Here is a 23,353-nt window from a genome sequence, read left to right as displayed (position 1 = left end):
CCTGTGCTGCGGTCAGGTGGCCGAGCGCTGCTGGGTTTCGGGGCACCGCGCCGACCGGCGCTGACGTGTTTGTCCTCGCGGCTGAGCGGCTGGCGGGGGAGGCGCGCGGGGAGGCGGCTGGGGGTCCCCGAGGGTGCGGCGCCCGCGGCGGGAGCTGTTCGCCGAGACGCGGTGCCTCTCGTGCCCCGCGGGAATCGTGGCCTCTCCCGGCTCTGCGGGCGGGACTCCCCCGGCTGCCCCCCACCCGGCTCTGTGGGGCCCTGAAGAAGGAGGGCGGCGAGGGGTGGGGAAGGTGTGGGGGTCTGGCGGCTGCCCCATCCCAGACTCAGGCGCTGGCCCAGCCTTCCTGTCATTTGTTTTCCTGAGCGCCTGGGGGTGGGGGCTGCTGGGCTGGGGCCTGGGGACTCACTTCTCGGCTCCTGTCCCTCTAGGTGTCATCGGGCTGGTGGCGTTGTACCTGGTGTTCGGTTATGGAGCCTCTCTGCTCTGCAACCTGATAGGATTTGGCTACCCAGCCTACATCTCGTAAGTGCTCACCCCCTGCCACTGCCCTGCCCTCTGCCCCCAGCCTGGGCAGCCCTACTTGCAGCACAGCCCCACTTCTCAGACGGAAGTCAGAGCATCCGAGCCTAGGAAGCTGCTTAAGGTGACACGTTTTACCCGATCTGATGCCCGCCTGAAATGTATATTTCATCAGATTAGACCTCCGGGGTGTGAACCTCCTAAAGGATGCAGAAATGGAAAGTGTTGTAACAGTTGGGTCCAATCCATACTGATCCGGGAGATCTCAGCGGGTATAGAGAGCTGATTTCTTCGCCCTAATAACTATGTTAATGTGTTTCATCATGCTTTTATGGCATAGACAGTAAAACACCAATTAAGGCTGATTAAATTCCGATGTTAATTCTGACGCTGGAGAGACTTTTTTGTCTCACTGATTTCCAGACTTGCCAGTTATCGCAGGCAAATAGGAGCATTTGTCTAGCATAAAAACAAACCCTGTAGAGGCTGGGTGGTGGCGCGCCTGGTTGAGCGCACATATTACCGTGTGCAAGGGCCGAGGCAGGTTTGAGTCCCCGGTCCCCATCTCCAGAGGGAAAGCTTTGTTAGTGGTGAAGCAGAGTTGCAGGTTGCCTCTGTGTCTCTCCCTCTCTATCACCCCCTGTCCTCTCAATTTCTGGCTATCTCTATTCACTAAAGATAATTTATTAAAGAAAACAACCCTATAAGATAAATCCCTAATAATCTCTTGGTTATAGAAATGATTCATTTATGGGAGTTGGGCGGTAGCGCAGCGGGTTAAGTGCAGGTGGCGCAAAGCCCAAGGGCCTGCGTGGATCCGGGTTCCAGCCTCAGGCTCCCCACCTGCAGGGGAGATGCTTCACAGGCGGTGAAGCAGGTGTCTGTCTTTCTCTCCCCCTCTGTCTTCCCCTCCTCTCTCCATTTCTCTCTGTCCTATCCAACAACAATGACATCAACAACAATAAAAACAAGGGCGACAAAAAGGAAATAAATAAATATAAAAAAAGCTTTAAAATTATTTAAAAAAAAGAGAAATGATTCATTTATAAAGTGAAACTCAATAAAAATAAGTCATCAGATTAGCATTTGAATTTATTTCTAGGTGAGGTTATTTGACTGTATAGTAAGTTTATTTTGAAAATATTCTACAATGTCATTTTCCTCTTCATCCAAATAGGAATTATTCTTCCCCATAAATGAATTCTGGTGTACTCTACTGCTCTTCCCAGGAAAGCTGATGGGTTTTACTTTTACTAAATTGGTTTCTGCAACTTTCCTTAGCTGTAGGAATAAACGTTAAGAGAGGAAAAATTTCAGATGGGAGATCGGATACAGATAATGTACTTTGTGTTAATATATAATTTACATTTTGTGATTATCACTGGCCAGGCTAGAATTTAATATATGACTGGAAGGGAGGAAACATGTTTTAGAAGTTAGTCCTAATCTGAGTAATTAAGTTTATAATTGCTATGTTAGTCTGCTGAAGGCACTGTGGCATGCAGAAAACCTAGCTACATCTATGGCATGTGTGGAGATCCTCAATATTCTTGCTCAGAAGTCCTTCCACTGCCTCTCTCCCATTATTTGCTAAACACCATCCAGATTTTATGTGTATACCAACTGATGCCAAAGGCAGACTAGAAAAACTGGTTCGGCTTGTACATCAATGAAAAAGGTACCCAAATAGGAGTTTTCCATAAAATGCCATCTGCTGCTAAATACATATATGGAAAGTTGTAAACAACCCTAATTCTTTTTTTTTTAAATTTTTTATTTTATTTATTCCCTTTTGTTCCCCTTTGTTCTTTTATTGTTGTAGTTATTATTGTTGTTGTCGTTGTTGGATAGGACAGAGAGAAATGGAGAGAAGAGGGGAAGACAGAGAGGAGGAGAGACAGACACCTGCAGACCTGCTTCACCGCCTGTGAAGCGACTCCCCTGCAGGTGGGGAGCCGGGGCTCCAACCGGGATCCTTATGCCGGTCCTTGTGCTTTGCGCCACCTGCGCTTAACCGGCTGCGCTACAGCCCGACTCCCGACAACCCTAATTCTAAATGGCTTGCATGTCACTCTTTAAAAACAGACACAATAACCCCATCATACACTTTCCATCATACACTCTTCATGTACTCCATTTGCAGTTCTTTTAAAATGAAATATTTCAAAGCCTTTATCGGGTTTGTACTTCAAATGTTACTTATCACTTTTAAAACAAACTGTGACGAGTTAGTGACTACCTAAATGTTTGAGTTATATTGAGCTAGTAGGGAATGTGGATTTTGAAGAATGCCAAAAGAGGAATAAAAACCATTATTTTGGGAGTCGGGCGGTAGCACAGCGGGTTAAGCGCACGTGGCGCAAAGGGCAAGGATCGGTGTAAGGATCCCGGTTCAAGCTCCCCCAACTCCCCACCTACACGGGGGTTGCGTCAGAAGCGGTGAAGCAGGTCTACAGGTGTCTATCTTTCCCCCTCTGAGTCTTCTCCTCTCTTAATTTCTCTCTGTCCTATCCAACAATGACGACGTCAATAACAACAGTAATAACTACAGTAAAAACAAGGGCAACACAAGGGAATAAATAAATAAATATAAAAAAGAAAAAATATTTTTAAAAAACCCTTTATTTTCCCTCTTCTTCTACTACTACTTTTATCCTTTTCCTCCTCCTTCTTCCCCATCTCCTCCTTTTTTTCTATAATAGTGCCATTTAGTACATAGTCTTCTGAGAAAAATAGCCTTGGTTGGTGTGATATGATCATTGATGTGAACTTTTGAAAGTTAAAAATATGTTCCTAGGGGCCAGGTGGTGGCACACCTGGTTGAGTGCACATGTTGCAATGCTCAAGGACCCAGGTTCGAGCCCCTCATTCCCCTCATTTTCCTGCAGGGGGAAAGTTTTGCAAGTGGTGAAGCAGTGCTGCATGTGTCTCTCTATCTCTTTCTCCCCCTTCCTCTTGACTTCTGGTAGTCTCTATCCAATAAATAAATAAGTATAATACAAATTAAAAATATGTTTCTAGGTGAAATACATAGATTTGTTTATGTGTAGCAGTGAATGCAAGTGAGATGAGGACAAAATTAGAATATACTTCTTGACCTCAAATGGATTAATTCTACCAGGGCCAATATTTTCAGTCACATTTTTAAATAACTGCATAATTTCAGGCCAGTCAATTTCAGCACTAGCATTTGTTTGTAGTCATTCTTTCCTTTGTTTTCTACATTACTAAGTAGATATTATGGATTCCTTAATTCCCCCTCCCCCCCATCATTGTTTAGCTCTGGTTTATACTGGTGCTGAGGACCAAACTGGGGATTTGGGAGCCTCAAGCTTGAGAGTCTTTTTGCAAGACTCTTAGAAATTCCATAAAATGGTAGAGATAGTCATATTTCCAAGTAGAAGTTTTCTATCTAAATTTATACTTTCTTATCTATTTTAATATTCTGAAGCAAAGTAATATTTGAAGAATATCTTAATGGAACTTGGAAAAGTATTGAAAAATTCAAAAAAAGAAACTTAATGATTTAAGCAAATTTCAAGAAAAAATTAATGAATAGGTACATATTGGTATTTATTCATAGGATGCTTCTTTTCGAGAGAGCCAACTTTTTTTTAACACTTGAAATAAATATAGGATTTTGTGGCAATAAGGGAACTGAGTGTTAGTCCTTGTGATACTTATACTTCTCCCAAATCAGTGAGTATCTGGCTTGACTGTGGATTGGAATTTCCAAGGAGATTTTTACCATACTGATGCTTTAATCCTATTCCGCGAGAGGTTCTGCTATAATTCCCAGAGGTCTGTGTTTTAGCTTGGGTTTGGGGGATTTTTATAGCCTCCTCCATCTTTTACAGTGTATAAAGAGTTCAAACATGCAACCAAGGTTGAGAACCCCTGGTGGAAAGGTGTCTCTGACAGCCTGTGCTTTTTAGTCTTTAAGATGGGGTGAAAAGGAGGAAAACATAGTCTTCGGACCCCTGGAATTGTTCAGAGGCTTACCTGTTGGTAACATGTGTAAGCCTGATAGATCTTAGGGAGAACTACCCCCATCTTTGGATGGAGGTCTGAGAAGATAACCTCTTGGTAAGTCTCTCTCAACCGAGGTGAGCATAAGGGGGGAAACTCAGACTTGGTTCTTTCCTTCTTGACTCTCAGGCCCACAGATACCCCAGTACTTCCCTCCATTAACCACAGGCCACATGGCTGCAGATTCACTTATTCAAAGTCACCTTCTGATCACAGAAGAACACACCTTATCACACACTTCATCACACACCTCAGACCCCAGACAAGAGAAATTCCAAACTATATGGCTTTTGATATTCATCTTCTTTCTGTCTCACCCTACGGATTTAACCCCTATGCTTCTCTCAAATACCTTTGGATAATTAAGTTGCTTGTGTTATGGAGAATAACTGTCTTGTATCTCATCAATTCCTGTCATACCAACCCCCTACCTTAGGGGCATGCTGACTGTTAAGAAACCTGTAATTTCTGTCATATTTCAACAATAATTAAATTCATTGCTTTTCTATTTAACTCATGTCCACTTTGCTAATAAAGGGACTCTAGGATTCTGGGACTCTAAGGACTCAGATTCTAGATTCACGCTAAGAGTCCCCTGGTCTTTTACTTCGTGTCACCCCTGTCGTGAGTGAGAAAGAACCAGCCTGTTACCTTTCCCCTGGAGGCCACCCTGCCGGAGAAGGAGAGAGACACCCCGAAATCTGGCGCCCAACGTGGGGCAGAATTTCCCGACCCCAAGCACCCGGTTGAAAAAAATGCTGGCCCAACCATAGAGGATCGGGACCGTGACTCCAGGAAATCAAGAAGCAGTACCAAAGTACATTGGAAGGTAACCCCGAGGCTCTCGTTTGAGTCCCTGTGATCTTTCTCTCCTTCTCCCCATCCTTCAAGCTTCAGGGAAGCTCGTGGAGTGGATGCAGAGAAGGAACCTCAGCAGATCAGAACCCTGGCCAGGCTCTGAGAAACTCAGTGTCCTTCCCCTGTTTAATCTTAAACGAGTCTGACCTAATTTTTTCCTCTCCCACTTTTGTGGCATTTTGTTCTATACCCTCTCCTAATTTCTGAGTCAGTCAGACATTAAAGTGGACCTAGGCATGGTCTTAAAAATGCTATTTACTGCTTAAAAGGAAAACACAAAAGATAAAGCTTTTTTGTGACAGCCAGAGCCCTCAGACAACATTAAACCAGTTCTGAGTGAGATATTATATGGCTAGCAAGCTATTCTTTAAAGAAAGAAATCAATCAAACAAGACGGTCTCTTTAACTTAAAGGTTATTAGAGAACCAGTGAGTACCCATTCATTGGGGAAACTGACAATCCTTCCTAGCCAACTGAATCCACATGGATCCCAGTCACTTTCAAAGCCAGCAACAAGCAGCTCCTGACAGCTTTCAACCTGATGCTGTTGACTGGCTATGGAAGAAGGGCAAACGCTAGAAGAAGAAGAAGAGAACCAGCACACACTTTTGATAGCAATTTAATGATTTGTTTCTTTAAAAATCTAAAATGTACCTTAGCCCAGAAAAGAAACTTCCAAATTTTTTTCTCCGCGCAGTGGTAAACTAAGCCCGCCTGTTCCATCCATGCAGCCAATCACATCACAGAGCTCCTGCTCCACAGATTGGCAAAGACTGCAGTCAATCATTCCTCTAGCCACACCCGCCCCTCCTGGGGTCGGGGTGGGGGGGAGGAGTGGCTGTGAGCTAAGGAAAAAATTTTTTTTCACCAATAATGTCTGTTTTAAGTCTGTGCTAACCTTGTTTTCACTAATATGTGTTAACCCTCCAAAATAATAGAGTTTGCTTTAAGTTTTAAATAAGATTTAGTTAAGCTGAATGTGATTTTAAAGATCCTGACTTGTAGAGTTGGCACACCTTTACCAGACTAAAATATAAGACAGTTTCTTCCTTCTGATAGCTAATATCAGCATCAGTTCATTAGTTAGAGATTTTCTGAGATCTCTAGGCGTGGTGAGACGCCTCTGCAGTCTCTCGCACTCGTGAGAATTCTAAATATCACCAGCACCCTAATACCAACTGCCACTGTAACAAATTCCGTGCTTAGTCTGGCTTTCTAATGACCCAGTCAGGGTAGAGCAGTGGCCTTGCCAGGAATAAAGGGTTAAACATGATATTCCTGGCCTGATAAAATTTTTTTCTTTTTATTCGGCAGGTGTGATTCAACAAAATTATTTAGTCTAATATTGTCATCTAAAATAAATGTAACAGTAAAAATTTATTTTTAGACATTTAAGCTATGAGGTTTATCTTAGCTTTTTAAGTGAAAGATCAATTAAGTTGTGTACCCACCCTTGTTTATAGCTGCCCTAAGGGTGTAATAAGCTTTGTGATAAACAAAGATTCTAGCAAACTAAGTTTAAAATTGTGTAAGTGATTAAAAAAAATAGTAAACATTTTATCATGTCAACACATTAGGTATTGACTTTCTTCTATAACATACTGGTATATTTTAATAAAGAGCCTTCTAAAATCATATGAAGGAACTCAAGCCAATTCTAACCATTAAACTTTTAACTTGGTACACGTTATTTTCTCTCTTAAGTAAATAGGTACAACCTGCAGCTTACCTGGTCTTGGTTCCCTGAAGGCGGTTAAAGGAGATTGTAGAGTCAGGAGATAGCTCATTGGTAGAGGACAGACTTTACAAAGCATCTGGGTTTAAGCTTCTAGTCACCAGAGGGAATAACCGTGGCAAGGGAAGCTTCAGGAGTGATGGGGCATTGCTTTGGTGTCTCCTTCTGTCTCTCACCCTCTGTCTAAAAGCAAACAGGGAGTTGGGCGGTAGTATAGTGCAGTGGGTTAAGCACAGGTGCGTAAGGATCCTGGTTCAAGCCCCCGGCTCCCCACCTGCAGGGGAGTCACTTCATAGGCAGTGAAGCAGGTCTGCAGATGTCTGTCTTTCTCTCCTCTCTGTCTTCCCCTCCTCTCTCCATTTCTCTCTGTCCTATCTGACAATGATGACATCAATAACAACAATAATAACTACAACAATAAAACAACACAGGCAACAAAAAGAATAAATAAATATTTTTTTAAAAAAGCAAACAGACAAAACCAAAACTGTTTCAGTAGCAGGGGATCATATAGGCTTGAAGATCCTGCAAAAGACCTGGTGGCAAAAATAGAGTGACATTATTTACTCAGTATAAAGCCTGAAGATGACCCCCCCCATTAGCAGATATTCAGCTAATAGATCTATGAGTCTAATCAAGTCAGTTTCATTATTTAAACCAATGCAATTGTATCAATATCAGAAAGAAACCTCTTGAAAATGGTAATATCAATAACACCTATTTTAATGTCACTTAAAAGTGTGGTATGTGGGGAGTCGGGGGTGGTTAAGTGGACGTGGCACAAAGCGCAAGGATTGGCTTAAGGATCCCGGTTTGAGCCCCTAGCTCTCCACCTGCAGGGGCGTCGCTTCACAGGCGCTGAAGCAGGTCTGCAGGTGTCTTATCTTTCTCTCCCCCTCTCTGTCTTCCCCTCCTCTCTTCATTTCTCTCTGTCCTAACAACGGTGACATCAATAACTACAATAGTAGTAACTACAACAACAAAAAAAGGGCAACAAAAGGGAAAATAAAAAAAAAAGAAAAAAAATTAAAAAAAACAAACAAGTGTGGTATGTGTTGCGGTCTGGGAGATGGCACAATGGGTAGAGTGTGGTATGTGACTACCTTTAATTGCTCTCCTTTCCTCATTTAATTCCCCTGATATTCCCTAGCCAGAGTGCATTTTGTATTTAGCTTACTCACTTATTGATGAGAGAGAGGAGAGAGAACCAGTATCACTCTGCCACATGCAATGCCAGGGATTGAGTTCACATCCTCATGCTTGCAAATCCTGCAAATCCCCCCTTTACTTTTATTTCAAAGTATTTTAAATGCAGGTTCATCTATTCAATTGCTAAACAATTGAATGCTAGCCATGTTTCAGACACAGTGACAGCACCTTTGATATGCCCAGCAGTATGCTCTCCATCTTCTTTGAGAGAATGGGTCACAGTGAACTGGTAATATAGTGACAGTGTGGTGAGCCCTGTAGAGAACATTGTCAAGGAGTTATGCTACAGAGTAACTGGAAGGATCCTTCTTAGACAGTGTCTTCAATAACATAGAAGTTAAGGTCTAAGGAATGAAAACGGGGCAGCCAAGAGCAGAAGCAGGCAAAAGGAGTAGTATGTGCCAGGCCTTGGGGCAACTAGTGCCCAGGCTAGTAGAGGAACTATTGAGAGCTCTGTGAGAGGGAAGTGGGTGAGGGAGGATCAGGGAAGTCAGAGCCAGTGGTCAGGGCATGAAGTGTGCATTTTCTTCCAGAGAGTTGTCAGAAGTTACATGCTTCCTGATTGCTTGGAATGGGCTTAAATAGGGGTGGCATGAGATGATTTATATATTAGGGTCACTCTGGTTGCTGTGACCTCTGGAAGGAATTGCTGATTCATCCAAAATATTGCCAGTTCCTTCCTTCTCCCCTGAAAACATTTGTTCTAGTTGATTGCTCTCCCAGGAGCATTATCAGGAGAGACCCACAGATGGTGCATAAAGGTCAGCATCGGGCCTAGAGGCTGCAGGGTACAGAAATAAGATTTTGAAAGGCTCATTTGATTGCCTACTTTTCTCATGACTCACCACCTAGGGAAATCTGGGTGGGGTTTCAGGTCAAGCCATGTCTTGTTGGCGTGTACAGTAGCTGAAGGTCAGTCCCTACTCACAGAGGGGTATCCACAGCCATAACAGATATTACCTTGAGCCTCCTATTTTCTGTGTATATCTTTTGCCTTTTGAGCTTTTTTGGTAACCCAGCATAGGCAATATTTTTGTTGTTGTTGCTACAGTTTCACTGCTCCAGACTGACTTTTCAAATAGAAAGAGAGAGATCCCACATCACTAAAATTTCTCCCAGTGCCATGGGGGCCTGGGACTCAAAACTGGGTTACATTCACAGCAAAGCAGGCATCTTCCTAGGTGAACTATCTTGCCAGTCCTACATAGGCAATTTGAAATGCAGTTCCAGCCTTCTCACTGGTAAGGGCTGTTGACAAAATTACTTTAATCTTACTGTCCTCTCCTCCCAATAAGAGAAGACAGACTTCTCAACAGACTACTTAACTAATATTATAACCTCATCCTGTTTTTGGCTGAAGTATAATTCATATGCAGTTTCAAAGTGTACGGTTCAGAAGTTAGTGTATCCTTTCATTACATGTGTAGCTACTACCACTATTATAAATTTAAAATGTAGAGATGCAGTCAGAAATTGAGAGGAAGGGGGAGATAGAATCTTTCCCCCTGCAGGTGTAGACCAGGGGCTTGAACTTGGGTCCTTGGGCACTGAAACGTGTGCTCAACCAGGTGTGCCACCATCCGGCCCCTAAATCCAAAATGTTCAATCATCCCAAAAGGAAACCCAGTAACAGACACCTTCCACCCAACTCCTATATGAGAAGTCTCTTGAAACCACTAATGTGTCTCTATGGATTGACCTATATATGTCATGAATCATGAAATAAAATAAAATGTAGTCTTTTGTTCCTGCTACAACTCTGATTTTTAGTAGCTTTAATTAAAGAAATGAGAACCTTTCTGAGATTCTTCTCAGAAGCGAGTGCTGTGTTGAACATTCATAAGCAAAGTCTGAGCCTAAGACCTAAAGGAGATTTTTTTTCCAGAGACTTTTCATTGTGACTGTTGTTCCTGTCCCTGTTGTTCCTGTACTTTGTTCAGATGGAGGGGTCAGGGGGAAAGTCTAAGGGCTTTATTTTCATCTTGCCAAGAAAGGAGAGGAAGTTTTGCTTTATATCCTGTTGAGCACATTTTGTTTCAAAATTCTACTCTTTTTATTTTGTACTTAAATATCAGGCTGCCACCTTCTTGGAACTTTCAAAGTTAGGCCTCAGAAAATCAGACATGCAGTCTGGATCCTCTAGTTTTCAAGTAATCTAGAGGCAAAGGGAAGGAGATTGTAATTCCCTATGTTACACACAAGACTGGACATGGTCTGAAATCCTCCTCACTTACTGCAGAGAATGCCAAATCACATTAAGGAATGTTTAACTATAAGCTCAAAAAGATTAAATGTTTATAGTCCAGCATCTTGGTATCTATATTCATTTATTTATTTAATGAGAGAGAAACCAGGATAGTGGCTAGATGTGATGCAGGTGCCTTGTGTGTGCAAATCCCTTGCATTATCAGTGCACTGTTTTCCCAGCAGTGTTTGTATTTAGTTTGATGTCTGATAACACTTTTACTATTTCATACCTACTTCTAAGATGTGTCATTCTATAGTCTCTGTGTCTTTGCCTGCACCACGAATCCACTGCTCCTGGAGGCCATTTTTCCCATTTGTGTTGCCCTTGTTGTTGTACTTGTAGTTCTATTGTTCTCATAGCTGTAGTTTTGGATAGGACAGAGAGAAATCGAGAGAGGAGAGGAAGACAGAGGGGGAGAGAAAGATAGACACCTGCAGACCTGCTTCACCACTTGTAAGGCGACACCCTGCAGGCGGGTAGCCAGAGGCTCGAACCAGGATCCCTACTCCTGGCGCTTTGCGCCACCTGTTTTGCGCCACCTGTGCTGAACCCGCTGCACTACTGCCTGACTCCTGCCACCCCATTTTAAAAGTTGCCTCCAGCACAAGAAATAGTATTGCATTTCCCTCTTTGCATGCAAAGAGATGCAGCATTTTTATATTATACACATACATCCTTAAAAATACATCTTATTTAATCCTCATGACAACACTATGAGTACCATGATTATTCCTATCATATAGATGAGGAAACAGAGAAAAAGGAGTAACTTGATTAAAGTCTCAAAACTGTCACATGGTGTAGCTGGCTGGTATTTAAATATAGGGAATCTGGGACTAGCAAAATAGCTGACTTGGATAGTATGTTGCTTTGCCATGTGTGTGACCCTGGTTCAAGCTGTTCCCCACTCCATTGAAGGACTTTTTTTAAGTTACTTAAATTTATTTATTTATTAGTGATTTAGTATTGGTTTACAAAATTAAGATAACCAGGAAACAATTCCACACGGTTCCCAATACCAGAGTTCTGTGTCCCCATTCCCTTCATTGGAAACTGTAGTGGTTCTCCCAAGGTCACAGATAGTTGTTGACTATTATTTCTATAATAATCTATCTAAATATCTACCTATCTACCTATCTATCTATCTATCTATTTTTTGCACATTTTTTCTATGGTCTGCCTTCTCTTCATTTCTAAGTCATACCTACACCTATTATTACTTCTGATTGTCTTTCCTTTTTTCTTGTTCTCTTTTTGGGTTCTGATGGAATTGGATTTCAGAGCACTCTAGTGAGCTTGCCTTAACATTTCTCCCTTCTCTGGGAGTATGGGCCAAAATTATTTATGGGGTGCTGAAGGTGGGAGTTCTGGGTAATGTAATTGCTTCTTTACTGGACATGGACATTGGCAGAAACTCCAGCCTGTTTATGTCTTTCCCTAGTGGGGTAGGGCTCTGGAGAGGCAAAGTACCAGGATATATTGGTGAGATCGTCTGCCCAGGGAGTTCCAGATAGAATCATAGTAGCATTGTAACTTGGTGTCTGAAAGGCAGTTAAGATATGGAGCAGGACAGGATGTTTGATAAGCAGGGACCAGAATGAAGGACTAAAGCAGGTGAGAATAAGGATTTTAGGGTGGTAAGAAACTAGGAAGTCTGTTTCAGGCATGTTCCTAGAGGTCCATGACTTTACTAATTTTTGCTCAAGTTTGATAGAACATAGAGGTAGACTAAGAATATTGTCTGGGAAGATGTAGTCAGTGTTGAGAACAGAACTAGAAAGCTGGATTAGGGCAGAGAGTAGCTCCAAAATTTGAAGAGAACATATAAATACAATTACCTGTTTATCATATCAATCTGACCCAGGGCCTATATACTTTCATATTAGCACAGGAGCCTATATAACCTCCATTTCCCCTGTCAGTCTGAGCTTGCAGTTCATGGTCACAGTTGGGAACATTCTAGGCTGCACTCATTTCAGGACCAGTCTTCCTTGAGTGACAGAATGGGCGACCAAGCCTCCCCTCATTAGGATGTGGTCCTGGAGAGACACTCAAAAGGGCTTATAATGATGCTCCCAATGGAAGTGACCAGTGATGGTGGAGAGAGGGATCTATGAGAGGTCTAGGTCTGTGGTATATATGGGGGAATCCTAGGATTTCCTGATAGAGCTCCAGGTGATGGGGTGGCATGGTATTGACCAAAAAGGCCATCATTAAGTGAGCTAGTTTCTCACCATTTTCCAGCTTGTATAGTACTGAAGGAAGTTTTGGTGCTATGGTTTTCTTATTTTTTTCACTCTAACTAAACAAACAAAATAAATAAACTTAGGGAAGCTGGTTATAAAGGCCTTGTTTTTAACTGTTATATTTTATTGCTACCTATGCGGTGGTTTTGTTTGTTTGTTTTTGTTTTTACCAAAGCATGGCTGAGCTCTTGTCTTATGGTAGTGCTGGGAATTGAACCCAGGAACCTTGGAGCCTCAGGTATGAGAGTTTTGCATACCCTAGACTATGTTATCTCAAGTCCCAAGTGGCTTTTGAATGCTTCACGTTGACTAACCCTATGTAAGATGCAAATTGAACTGCCGATGTTAAATTTTTTTTTCAATTGGACACCTCCAATAAGTGTATTCTCTTTATGTAGTACATTTACCTCTCTTTTATAAGGTACATGCCCAAATCACATATCTGTTTATGTAAGCCATGGTGAGTTTTTGCCACCAGGGTTATTGCTGGCACTATGAATTTCCCTTCCCCAACAGCTCTTTTTATTTTCTTTCTTTCCTTCTTTCTATTTTATTTGATAGTACAGAGAGAAACTGGGGGCAGGGGGAGATAGAGAGGGAGAGAGAAAGACACCTGCAGACCACTTGCAAAGCTTCTTCCCTACAAGTGTGAAGCAGCGGTTCGAACCCAGGCCCCTGTGCTCAACTAGGTGTTGGCAGTGTTTTATGAACACAAGTTAATTTATATTATTAGCGGGTTCTTTCTCTTATTATCTATTATGTATCTTTTGTTCATGAAAACAGTAGTATAAGTAATTATTAGCAGAGACTTTCTATATTTGCCAGTGCAAGTGTCTTTGAACATGGCATCTGGAATTATATTTGCTAAAGGAATGCAGATGTGCTTTTATTCTGTCTCAGGAGGCAGTGAGTCTTGAGGAGATATTTAGGAATGACTTCTATAACGTAAGATCAGAAAGTGGGTGTTAAAGGAAATACATTGTCAAAGTACCTGCTCAGCAGTAGAATGCATGTCTTTCCTGCATGTGGCCCTAGGTTTCATTCGTGGAACCACATAAACATAAGAAAGAGATGTCACGTGAAACATTTATAATAGGAGAATGTATAAATGGCAGAAAGGTGCTTTGGTTTATCTTATTAAAAAAAAAGTTGTAGTACAGTTAACTGCAGGTGAAAGCTGTAGCAGAAGTGAGAGAGTATAGATCAAAAAGGGCTGAAATCTATATACAATAGGAAACCCCTAGACAAATGTTCATGATACTGGGGAGAGTCTGAGAAAGTTATGATTATGAATCACTTTCTATTTCATAGAAGTAAGCCACCAGAAGCAGAGTCTGGTTTTCCTAGTGGTGCTCTCTTATTTACTGATAGGGACTGTGCATGTTTTGTATGTATGTGTGCTTATGAGTGTGTGTGAACTTGTCACGTGTGTTTTTTCCTACTTGGACTTAGACTGCCTTGATTTCTGTCTCTCCCCTGAATGCTTCTCTTTTTCAGAACTGACTTAGAATGAAATGTCAGTTTTCAATACAACCATGTCTTGTAATTTAAAAATAGGTATAAATACTTTTAAGACATTTTAAGATAGTAAAGATCAGTAATTACCAATTAAATGATTTTGAAGAGACTAATATAGTGAATACTTAATACTTAATTTGAAAAATTGGTAGTGAAGTGACTTTTGGTAGCAGTTGAAGTGTTAAGTGGGGGCTGTAGAAACCTATTCTCACTTCATTCTGACACTTATACATTCTTCTGATTCCTGAGAGTAGAGCTTATCTTCAGCCCCTCTCAGTCACATGGCCACTATATATACCCTGCAGCTTCTTATAGTTAGGTCAGGTGCTCTAGTGACGGGATCATTTACATGTCAGAGGGAATTCTAGACTGCCGCCTATCATCTTGATGTGGTTCTTTTTTGTTGTTGTTGTTGTTTGGGATTGTCAACTTTAAGTTGTTCCTGTCTAGGCTGTGAGAGTATTTGAGTTTAAGGGAAAACTTAACGATTTCATACTTACCACAGGTACTAACTTTACAGAGCCATAAATTTTACTGTTACTTTGTTGTCTCAGCGGGATTTGCACCTGCTGTTTTATTGCTTTAGGCTTTCATGTATTTTGAGCTATCTCTCTATCAAAAGTTTAATACACCCTACTGTTTTAAGTTGTAATTTGTTAGCTAGGAGAGGTCTTAGAGATCAAGCTTCGGGCAGGAGGATATAATCACCTTTAACAGGTTCGGAAACCAAAGCCACAAACTGGAGTTACTTAACTAGTGACACAATCTGTTGATTCAAAGCCAAGCATAGGTGTACAAATGCCTGATTCCCTGGCCTGTGCACCGTAAGCATTCCTCAGGGTTTATTTGACTGTGACTGAATATGTTTTACATTAAGAAATTAAATGATGATGGACTGAGAGATAGCTCACCTGGTTGAGTGCACCCCTTATCATGCATAAGGATTTGGGTTCTAGCTCTAGCACCACATAGGAGCACCATGGATGAAACCAGGGGAAGCTCCACTGATACACATCTGGTCCATGTGCAATTTCACTGCTCCTAGGTCACTTAAAAAACAAATTATTCTGATAGAAAGATAGAGACAGAGATGACCATAGCACCAGAAATTCCCCCAGTGTTATGTCATGCCCATATGACTCAAACCTGGGTTGCATAAATGGCAAGGTAGGTGCCCTTCCACGTGAGGTATCCTTCAGACCCCATGAATTTCAATTTAATGACAAGAGTGAAAGTGTAAAAACACTCAATCTAGAATAACTTTGAGTCTGAAAGAGTTAATACCATATCAAAAATGAATGACAACATTCAAGTAAGAGAATGCAAGATCCATCTTAGTGATGCAATTAACAGAAATTACTGTAATAGAACAAGTTAAAATTGATAATTGAAACTATGACAGATATCTCAAAGATATAAAAATATGTTTTCACCCAGTATCTTTTTTCTGTTTTTTTAGTATTTATTTATTCTCTTTTGTTGCCCCTATTGTTTTATTATTGTAGTTATTATTGTTGTCGTCATTGTTGGATAGGACAGAGAGAAGTGGATAGAGGGGGGAAGACAGAGAGGTGGAGAGAAAGATAGAGACACCTGCAGACTTGCTTCACCACCTGTGAATCGACTTCCCTGCAGGAGGGGAGCTGGGGGCTCGAATGGGGATCCTTATGCTGGTCCTTGAGCTTTGTGCCACCTGCACTTGACCCTCTGCGCTACTGCCGACTTCCTTTTTTCTAACTGTTAAGTTTAATTTATTTTAAAAATATTTACTTATTTATGAGCAAGAAGAGGAAGAGAACCTAAGCTTCACTCCAGTGCATGCGGTGCCAGGGATGAAATACAGGACCTCATGCTTTAGAGTCTGACACCTCATCCATGGTGCCACCTCCCAGGCCACATGTTAATTTTAATTTTTTAGTGTTATAACAATAGAGTATCTATAATAGTAGACACAGGTGAAATTTGGATGAGCATCTTATTTGATATTATTCTTTGTGTTTAATTGCTTAAACTTCTGAATGTATGTCATACCTCTATAAACATGTTTTTTTCTAAAACATTCAAAATAAATATGTTGTATAATTTATATATACAGAAAGACAATTTTATGCATTTTGCTTATAAGGAATATAGATCTGAATTAAGAACATGTAAAAGCAGTTGTTTTTCCTAATAGATGTATTGTGTTTGAAAAAACTTTAAAATCATTATGTCTTTCCTGTCCCTCCTATAAACATTTTGGTATATTCAATTGATAAATGAAACCCCAGAAAGGGAAACAACTCTTTCTGGTCATTGTCTAGGCACCTACTTCATTTCAGTTTAGAAAGCTTTTTTTTTAAATTTTTTATATTTATTTTCCTTTTTGTTGCCCTTGCTGTTTTTTATTGTTGTAGTTATTATTATTGTTGTTACAGATGTCGTCGATGGATAAGACAGAGAGAAATGGAGGGGGTGGGGAAGACAGAGAGGGGGGAGAGATAGATAGACACCTGCAGACCTGCTTCACCGCCTGTGAAGCGACTCCCCTGCAGGTGGAGAGCCAGGATCAATAAGCCAGTCCCTAGAAAGCCTTTTTTTTCTTTTAAACTTTATTTTCTATTAGAGAGAGACAGAGAGAAATTGAGGGGAAGGGGAGCTAGAGATGGAGAGAGATAGAGAGATACCTGCGGCCCTGCTTCACCACTTGTGAAGCTTTCCCCCTGCAGGTGGGGACCAGGGGCTTGAACCTGGGTCCTTGCACACTGTAGTGTGCACACTTAACCAGGTGCGCCACTGCATGGCCCCTAGAAAGCTTTTGATGGGGAGTTGGGTGGTAGCACCAAGGGTTAAGCACAGGTGGCACAAAGCACAAGGACCAGTGTAAGGATCCCCTTTCGAGCCCACCGGCTCCCCACCTGCAGGGAAGTCGCTTCACAGGCAGTGAAGCAGGTCTGCAGGTGTCTCTTTTTCTCTCCCCCTCTGTCTTCCCCTCCTCTCTCCATTTCTCTCTGTCCTATCCAACAATGACGATATCAATAACAACAATAACTACAATGATAAAACAAGGGCAATAAAAAGGAATAAATAAATATTTTTTTAAAAAAAGCTTTTGATGGAACTGCTCACATTTTATGACAGTATTCTGTCATTGCAGACATTAGCAGTGACTTGAGGAATAAAGACCTTGAACTGTCTAATGTATTAAGCCAGGGGCCACAAGATACTCTCACTGGAGGGTACCTGCTTTGCCATGAACTTGACTCAGGCTTGAGCCTGGTCTATACCACACTGGAGGAAACTTCAGTGATGTGGTGTTTCCCCTCTTTCCCTCTATTTCTCTTTCTCTGCTTCTCTTATCTGAAAGTGTAGACCCAAAACAGAGAAGAAGCTTCAGCAATAACCAAAAGTAAATAAATCTGGACAGTGATAGTCCAGCAGTGGTGTAGCAGGTGGGTCTAGGTTTTTATCTGATGACAGTGGAATACTGGCTTTTTAATGTCTGTTGCCCCAAGGCACAACAAGGTTACTGCCTTCCTACTGTTACTGGGCCCTACAAAATTTTGAAACCTATTAATTATCCTTATTACATGATTTCTTTCAAATAAAATATCTAAGGGTTCATAGTTCAGTTATGTCCATAGGTGAGGGAATATCTTCTTGGAATAATGTTTAGTTGGAAAGGGAATAATGGTAACCAGGACTCTCTCTGCTCAACCTTTGTTCTGATTACTCATGTTTAATGCTATCCCTTGCGGGTGGGGGTAGATAGCATAATGGTTATGTAAACAGACTCTCAAGCGTGAGGCTACATCTAGTCCCAGGTTCAATCCCCTGTACCAACATAAGCCAGAGCTGAGCAGTGCTCTGGTACAAAACAAAACAAAACAAAACAAAAAACTTAAGAAAACAGCTGCAGAGGTGGGAAAAAGTTGATGGGCTGCTAGGGGTAGAGGCAGCCAGTACCAGTCACTGGGGTCCAGAGTTCTGAATGGGGGATGGCCAGTTGTTTGTGTGCCTCTGTCAGTGCCAAGCAGATGCCAACATAAACAATTTTGATTATTTTTTTTCTTTGTAGAGCAAGTCTAAGAAATATTTTCAACAGTATTTCAGTATGACTAGCAAATAAGAGTTTGGGAATTTTAGCTCTTTACTCTCTTTTTAGCTCTTTACTCTCTTTACTTGGGATTTGGAGAATGGGGTATAATTAAAACCCAAGAGTAATTCTCTAATCACCTCTTAATCTTATTAGTAGGACTTAGTTAATCCTCTCTACTTAGCCATAAGGACTAGGCTTTTTTTTTTTTTTTTTGGCCAGGGTTTTTACTGGGCTTTGCACTAGCATAATTCTACAGCTCACAGTGACATTCTACTCCTCCTCCTTCTTCCTCATCTTTTTTGTAAAAGATAGATGGTGAGAGACAGATGTGGAGAGAGGTAGATGTGTGAGAAACACAGAAAGAAGGAAAGACACTACAGCACTATTTCACTGCTTGTGAAGCTTCCTTTTTGCATAGTGCTTCTGTGTGATGCCAGCTGTTTGAACCCGGGTCCTCAGATCAGAGTAAAGTGTGTATAGTGTGAGCTGTCTCCTGGGTCCAGGACTATACTATCTTCTTTTACTATAGGGTCTCACTCAGATAATAAGTTACATTATAGTTAATTATCCAATAAAGTCATTATTTTAAAAAATAATTTCTTTTTGTTGCCCTTGTTTTTATTGTTGTTGTAGTTATTATTGTTGTTGATGTTGTCGTTGTTGGATAGGACAGAGAGAAATGGAGAGAGGAGGGGAAGACAGGGGGGAGAGAAAGATAGACACCTGCAGACCTGCTTCACGGCCTGTGAAGCAACTCCCCTACAGGTGGGGAGCTGGGAGCTCGAACCGAGATCTGTAAGCTGGTCCTTGCGCTTTGCGCCACGTGTGCTTAACCAGCTGGGCTACTTGCCCAACTCCCAATAAAGTCATTCTTACTGAGTGCTTTCTCTGGTCCAGTAATTTTTTAATTATTATTTTATTAGTGATTTAATATTGGTTTACTGAATTGTAAGGGGTAATAATTGTAATAGGGGTATCTACCACCAGAGTTTGATTGGAAGCTTCCCTGTTTGTTATCCCTCTGGGAGTATGGACCAAAGTTCTTTATGGAGTGCAGGTCTGGCTTCTGTAATTGCTTCTCCACTGAACATGGATGTTCAGTGGATTGAATCACTCACTGAACATGGATTGTTTTTAGGTGCTTTACATCTATTAGCTAATTTAATCTTTACAACATTCAATTTATTTGATCATCTTTGCTTGACAGATGTGAGACATAAAATTCAGAATAATTTGTAAAGGTCATATACCTAGTAAGGGCTAGAACTATTGGGCTGCCAGAAAAGTCATGACCTATTTTTCTACGTTTTTCTGTGTAAAAAATACATCATGACTTTTGTTGACAACCCAGTAAAATACAAAGCTGCAAGTTAAAGATGGTTAAATGATACACAACTAAATGAGCATGGGAGAAAAAGAAGAGACCCAGGTCCAAGCAGGTTTCTCTTTCTCTCTATCTCCCCACCCATCTCAATTTCTCTGTCCTATCTAATAAAAATAGAAAAGAGAGGGAGTCAGGAGGTAGCACACCTGGTTAAGTGCACACATTACAGTCTGCAAGGACCTGGGTTCAAGCCACTGAGCGCACCTGCAGGGGGAAAGCTTTGTGAATGGTGAAGTAGGACTGCAGGTATCTCTGTCTCTTTCATTCACTCCCTTCTCTCTGTCTCTATCCACTAATATAAATTTAAGAAAGAAAAAGAATGAAAGAAAAAGAAAAGGAAAAATAGCTGCTATGGATTCGTAGTGCCAGTGTTGAGTTCCAGAGATACCCTGGTGGCAATAAAAATAAATATAATGGATGATCAAATCGAGATGTTGGGCATGTATATAATGTGCATATATGTTCACATATATGTGCTATACATATATCTGCACATATGCATCACTTAAGTCATGCTTCACTTAAAGACATTTTAGGCAATGCTGACATAATACAATGGTGGCCCTAACCTTATAGCCTAAGTGTGTATTAGGCTTTACAAACTAGATTTGTTTAATTATATGTATGTATATATATATATTTGTAATATTTATTTGTTTATTACCTTTTTATTGTTGTAGTTATTATTGTTCTTGTTACTGATATTGTTGTTGGATAGGACACAGAGAAATGGAGGAGGGGGAGAGAAAGATAGATACCTGCAGACCTGCTTCACCGCTTGTGAAGCGACTCCCCTGCAGGTAGGGAGCCGGGGGCTCAAACCGGGATCCTGAGCTTCATGTCACCTGCACTTAACCCTCTGCACTACTGCCCAACTCCCTGTTTAATTATATTTTATAATATTCATAAAACAATAAACCTGAATAACTACACATATGTGGTAATCCCTGTGGTAACATATGTGTGAGTGCCTGCATAAAATGGAATAGAAACTCAACCATAAAAAAGATAAAATCTTGCTGTTTGTGACAACACAGACTTTAAGAGAAGTAAGTCTGAGAGAAAAAGAATGTATATGATTTTACTAATAGGTGGATCTAAACAAAACAAAAAAGAACAAAGCAAAACTCATAAAGGCAGAAAACAGTATGATGGCTGCCAGAGGGGGTGGGGTAGGGAGGGAAATGAAAATAGAGGATAAATTCTAAGAGTATTTGGTTACCACTGTAACTAGACTTACTGTGGTTATTATTTCACAGTGTTTAAAAATATGGTATAATTATGTTGTATGCCTGAAACCAGTTATTTCTCAATTCAGAAATTTGTTTACAGTAGATGTTGCCTCTAAAAAGTGAGTGAACAAGGTTGGGCCATGGCTTATCTGATAGAGTGTTCATGTTATAATGAGCAAAGACCTGGGTTTAAGCCCCTGGTCCCTACCTGTAGGGGGACAGCTTCATGAGCAGTGAAGCTGGGCTGCAGGTATTTCTTTTTTTTTTTCTCTCTCACTCACTCTCTTCTCCTTTCCTCTTGATTTCTATCTCTAGTCAGTAAGTAAAAATCTTTTTAAAAGTGTGTAAACATTACAGAAGCCAACCCTTCCACCTTCTGCACCCCATAATGACCTTGGGTCCGTACTCCCAAAGGGCTAAAGAATAGGTGGTGGGAATTGTACCCCTCTTATCCTATGGTCTTGTCATTTTATAAATAAAAATTTTTAAAAAGTGTTTAAACAGGGTTAGGAGATAGTTCAGTGATTGAGTGAAGGATATGGAATGCCTAAGGCTCCAGATTCAATGCCTGGCACCACATGTTTCAGCGTTGAACAGTGCTATGGTGCCTTCTGCTCAGAGATAAATAAATCTTTGAGAAAAGTGTGTAAGCACATGCTTCTAAAATCTTTTGGTTTGTTCTATAGATGCAAAATATCAAATATTTGCATTAAAATGTAAAATACATTCTTTTGTAACATTGCTTTCAAGCTAAAATACCAGAAATAACACCAATATTTTCAGTCTTTTTTTTTTTTTTTGCCTCCAGGGTTATCACGGGCTTGGTGCCTGCACTATAAATCCATTGCTCCTGGAGGCCATTTTTCCCCCTTTTGTTGCCATTGTTGTTTTCATTGTTGTTGTTATTATTGTTACTGCTGTTGTTATTGGATAAGACAGAAATGGAGAGAGTAGGGGAAGACAGAGAGGGGGAGAGAAAGACACCTGCAGACCTGCTTTACTGCTTGTGAAACGACCCCCCCTGCAGGTGGGGGGGCTGAAATCGGGATCCTTATGCAGGTCCTTGCCCTTTGACCTTGTGCCCTTAACCCTCTGCGCTACTGTCTGGCTCCCTGCAGTCCTATTAAGGAATGTTATATAATACCACATCAAGGCATAATTTCTTTCCTTTTCCTTTCTTCTTCTTCTTCTCCTCCTCCTTTTGTACTAGAGCCTTGTTGAAGAAATGTGGTTTTACAATATTTTTTTTCTTACAAATGTATAGTGTCATAGCTCTCCAAAATAGGTGTCAGCACACCTCACCCACCACCAAATTGTCATCTCCCTCCATCATAGAGTATTGGGCCCCAAAGCATACTCTTTTTTTTTTGGGGGGGGGGCTTATTATTTTTTCCCTCCTCCCCCTCCCCCTCCTATCAGCACTTTCCCTCATTCCCTTCTCTCTCCTCCCCATCCAGGACTTCACCACTCTGGTCTGACTTTTTTTTTCCAGATAGAAAGAAAGAAAAGAAAAGGAAAAAAAAAAGTGAGGGAAAGCCATCAGTGTTGAAGCTACCTCCAGTGTGGTGGGACTGTCCTGCGAGTCTGACATTGATATTTCTTACAAACACTGTTCATTATATCCATGACCCTGGTGGCAATAAAAAAATAAATAAGAATTTCATAATGATGTCTTCTGTAAGTCCTGGATTTTCTTTTCTCAGCTTTACTCTTAGTCTGAGCTGCAGATGGATTTAATCACTCTAGCTCATTAGAGACAGAATACTTATATTCTGCATAAAGGGACATTGAAACTAGGGAAGTTGTCTCAGCTTCATTCTTCATTTCTTCCATTGCCATCCTCACTCAAATGCCAATTACAGTAGATAAATAAGAGCTGTGCTAAAATGCACTCTCAGCAGTGTATCTTATTTTTGTGTGTGTGTTTGTGATAGATGAATGAGATACTAAACAGATCCTGACCAAAAACCAAAGCCCTGGTTTCATTTCCCACCTTTGAAGCCCTTTTCAGCTTCTTGATTCTATAGTATTTTTAGTTTGAGTTAAAATTAATTTTGATATCATTCTTTCTTCCTTGAAATTCATCTGGTAGAATGACACTACCAGCCCCTTGAACAATTCTGATTTTAAAAATAGATAATGTGGGAGTCCGACGGTAGCTCAGCGGGTTAAGGGCACAAGGTCAAAGGGCAAGGACCGGCATAAGGATCCCGGTTAAAGCCCCCGGCTCCCCACCTGCAGGGGAGTTGATTCACAAGCGGTGAAGCAGGTCTGCAGGTGTCTGTCTTTCTCTC

General features: G+C 41.1%; 1 protein-coding gene across 1 annotated transcript in view; it reads left to right on the top strand.

The window, feature by feature from the left end:
* Positions 1-23,353, top strand: part of REEP5 (receptor accessory protein 5) — a 45,126-nt gene that overhangs the window by 437 nt on the left and 21,336 nt on the right. Inside the window, exon 2 of the mRNA XM_007536047.3 lies at positions 432-525. Within this exon, the coding sequence (XP_007536109.1) occupies positions 432-525 (94 nt within the window). The remainder of the gene's footprint in view (positions 1-431; positions 526-23,353) is intronic.

The sequence above is a fragment of the Erinaceus europaeus genome, chromosome 11 (genome assembly GCF_950295315.1).
Source record: "Erinaceus europaeus chromosome 11, mEriEur2.1, whole genome shotgun sequence".
Lineage (NCBI taxonomy): Eukaryota > Metazoa > Chordata > Mammalia > Eulipotyphla > Erinaceidae > Erinaceus > Erinaceus europaeus.
This window is presented reverse-complemented; position numbering and strand designations above follow the sequence as displayed.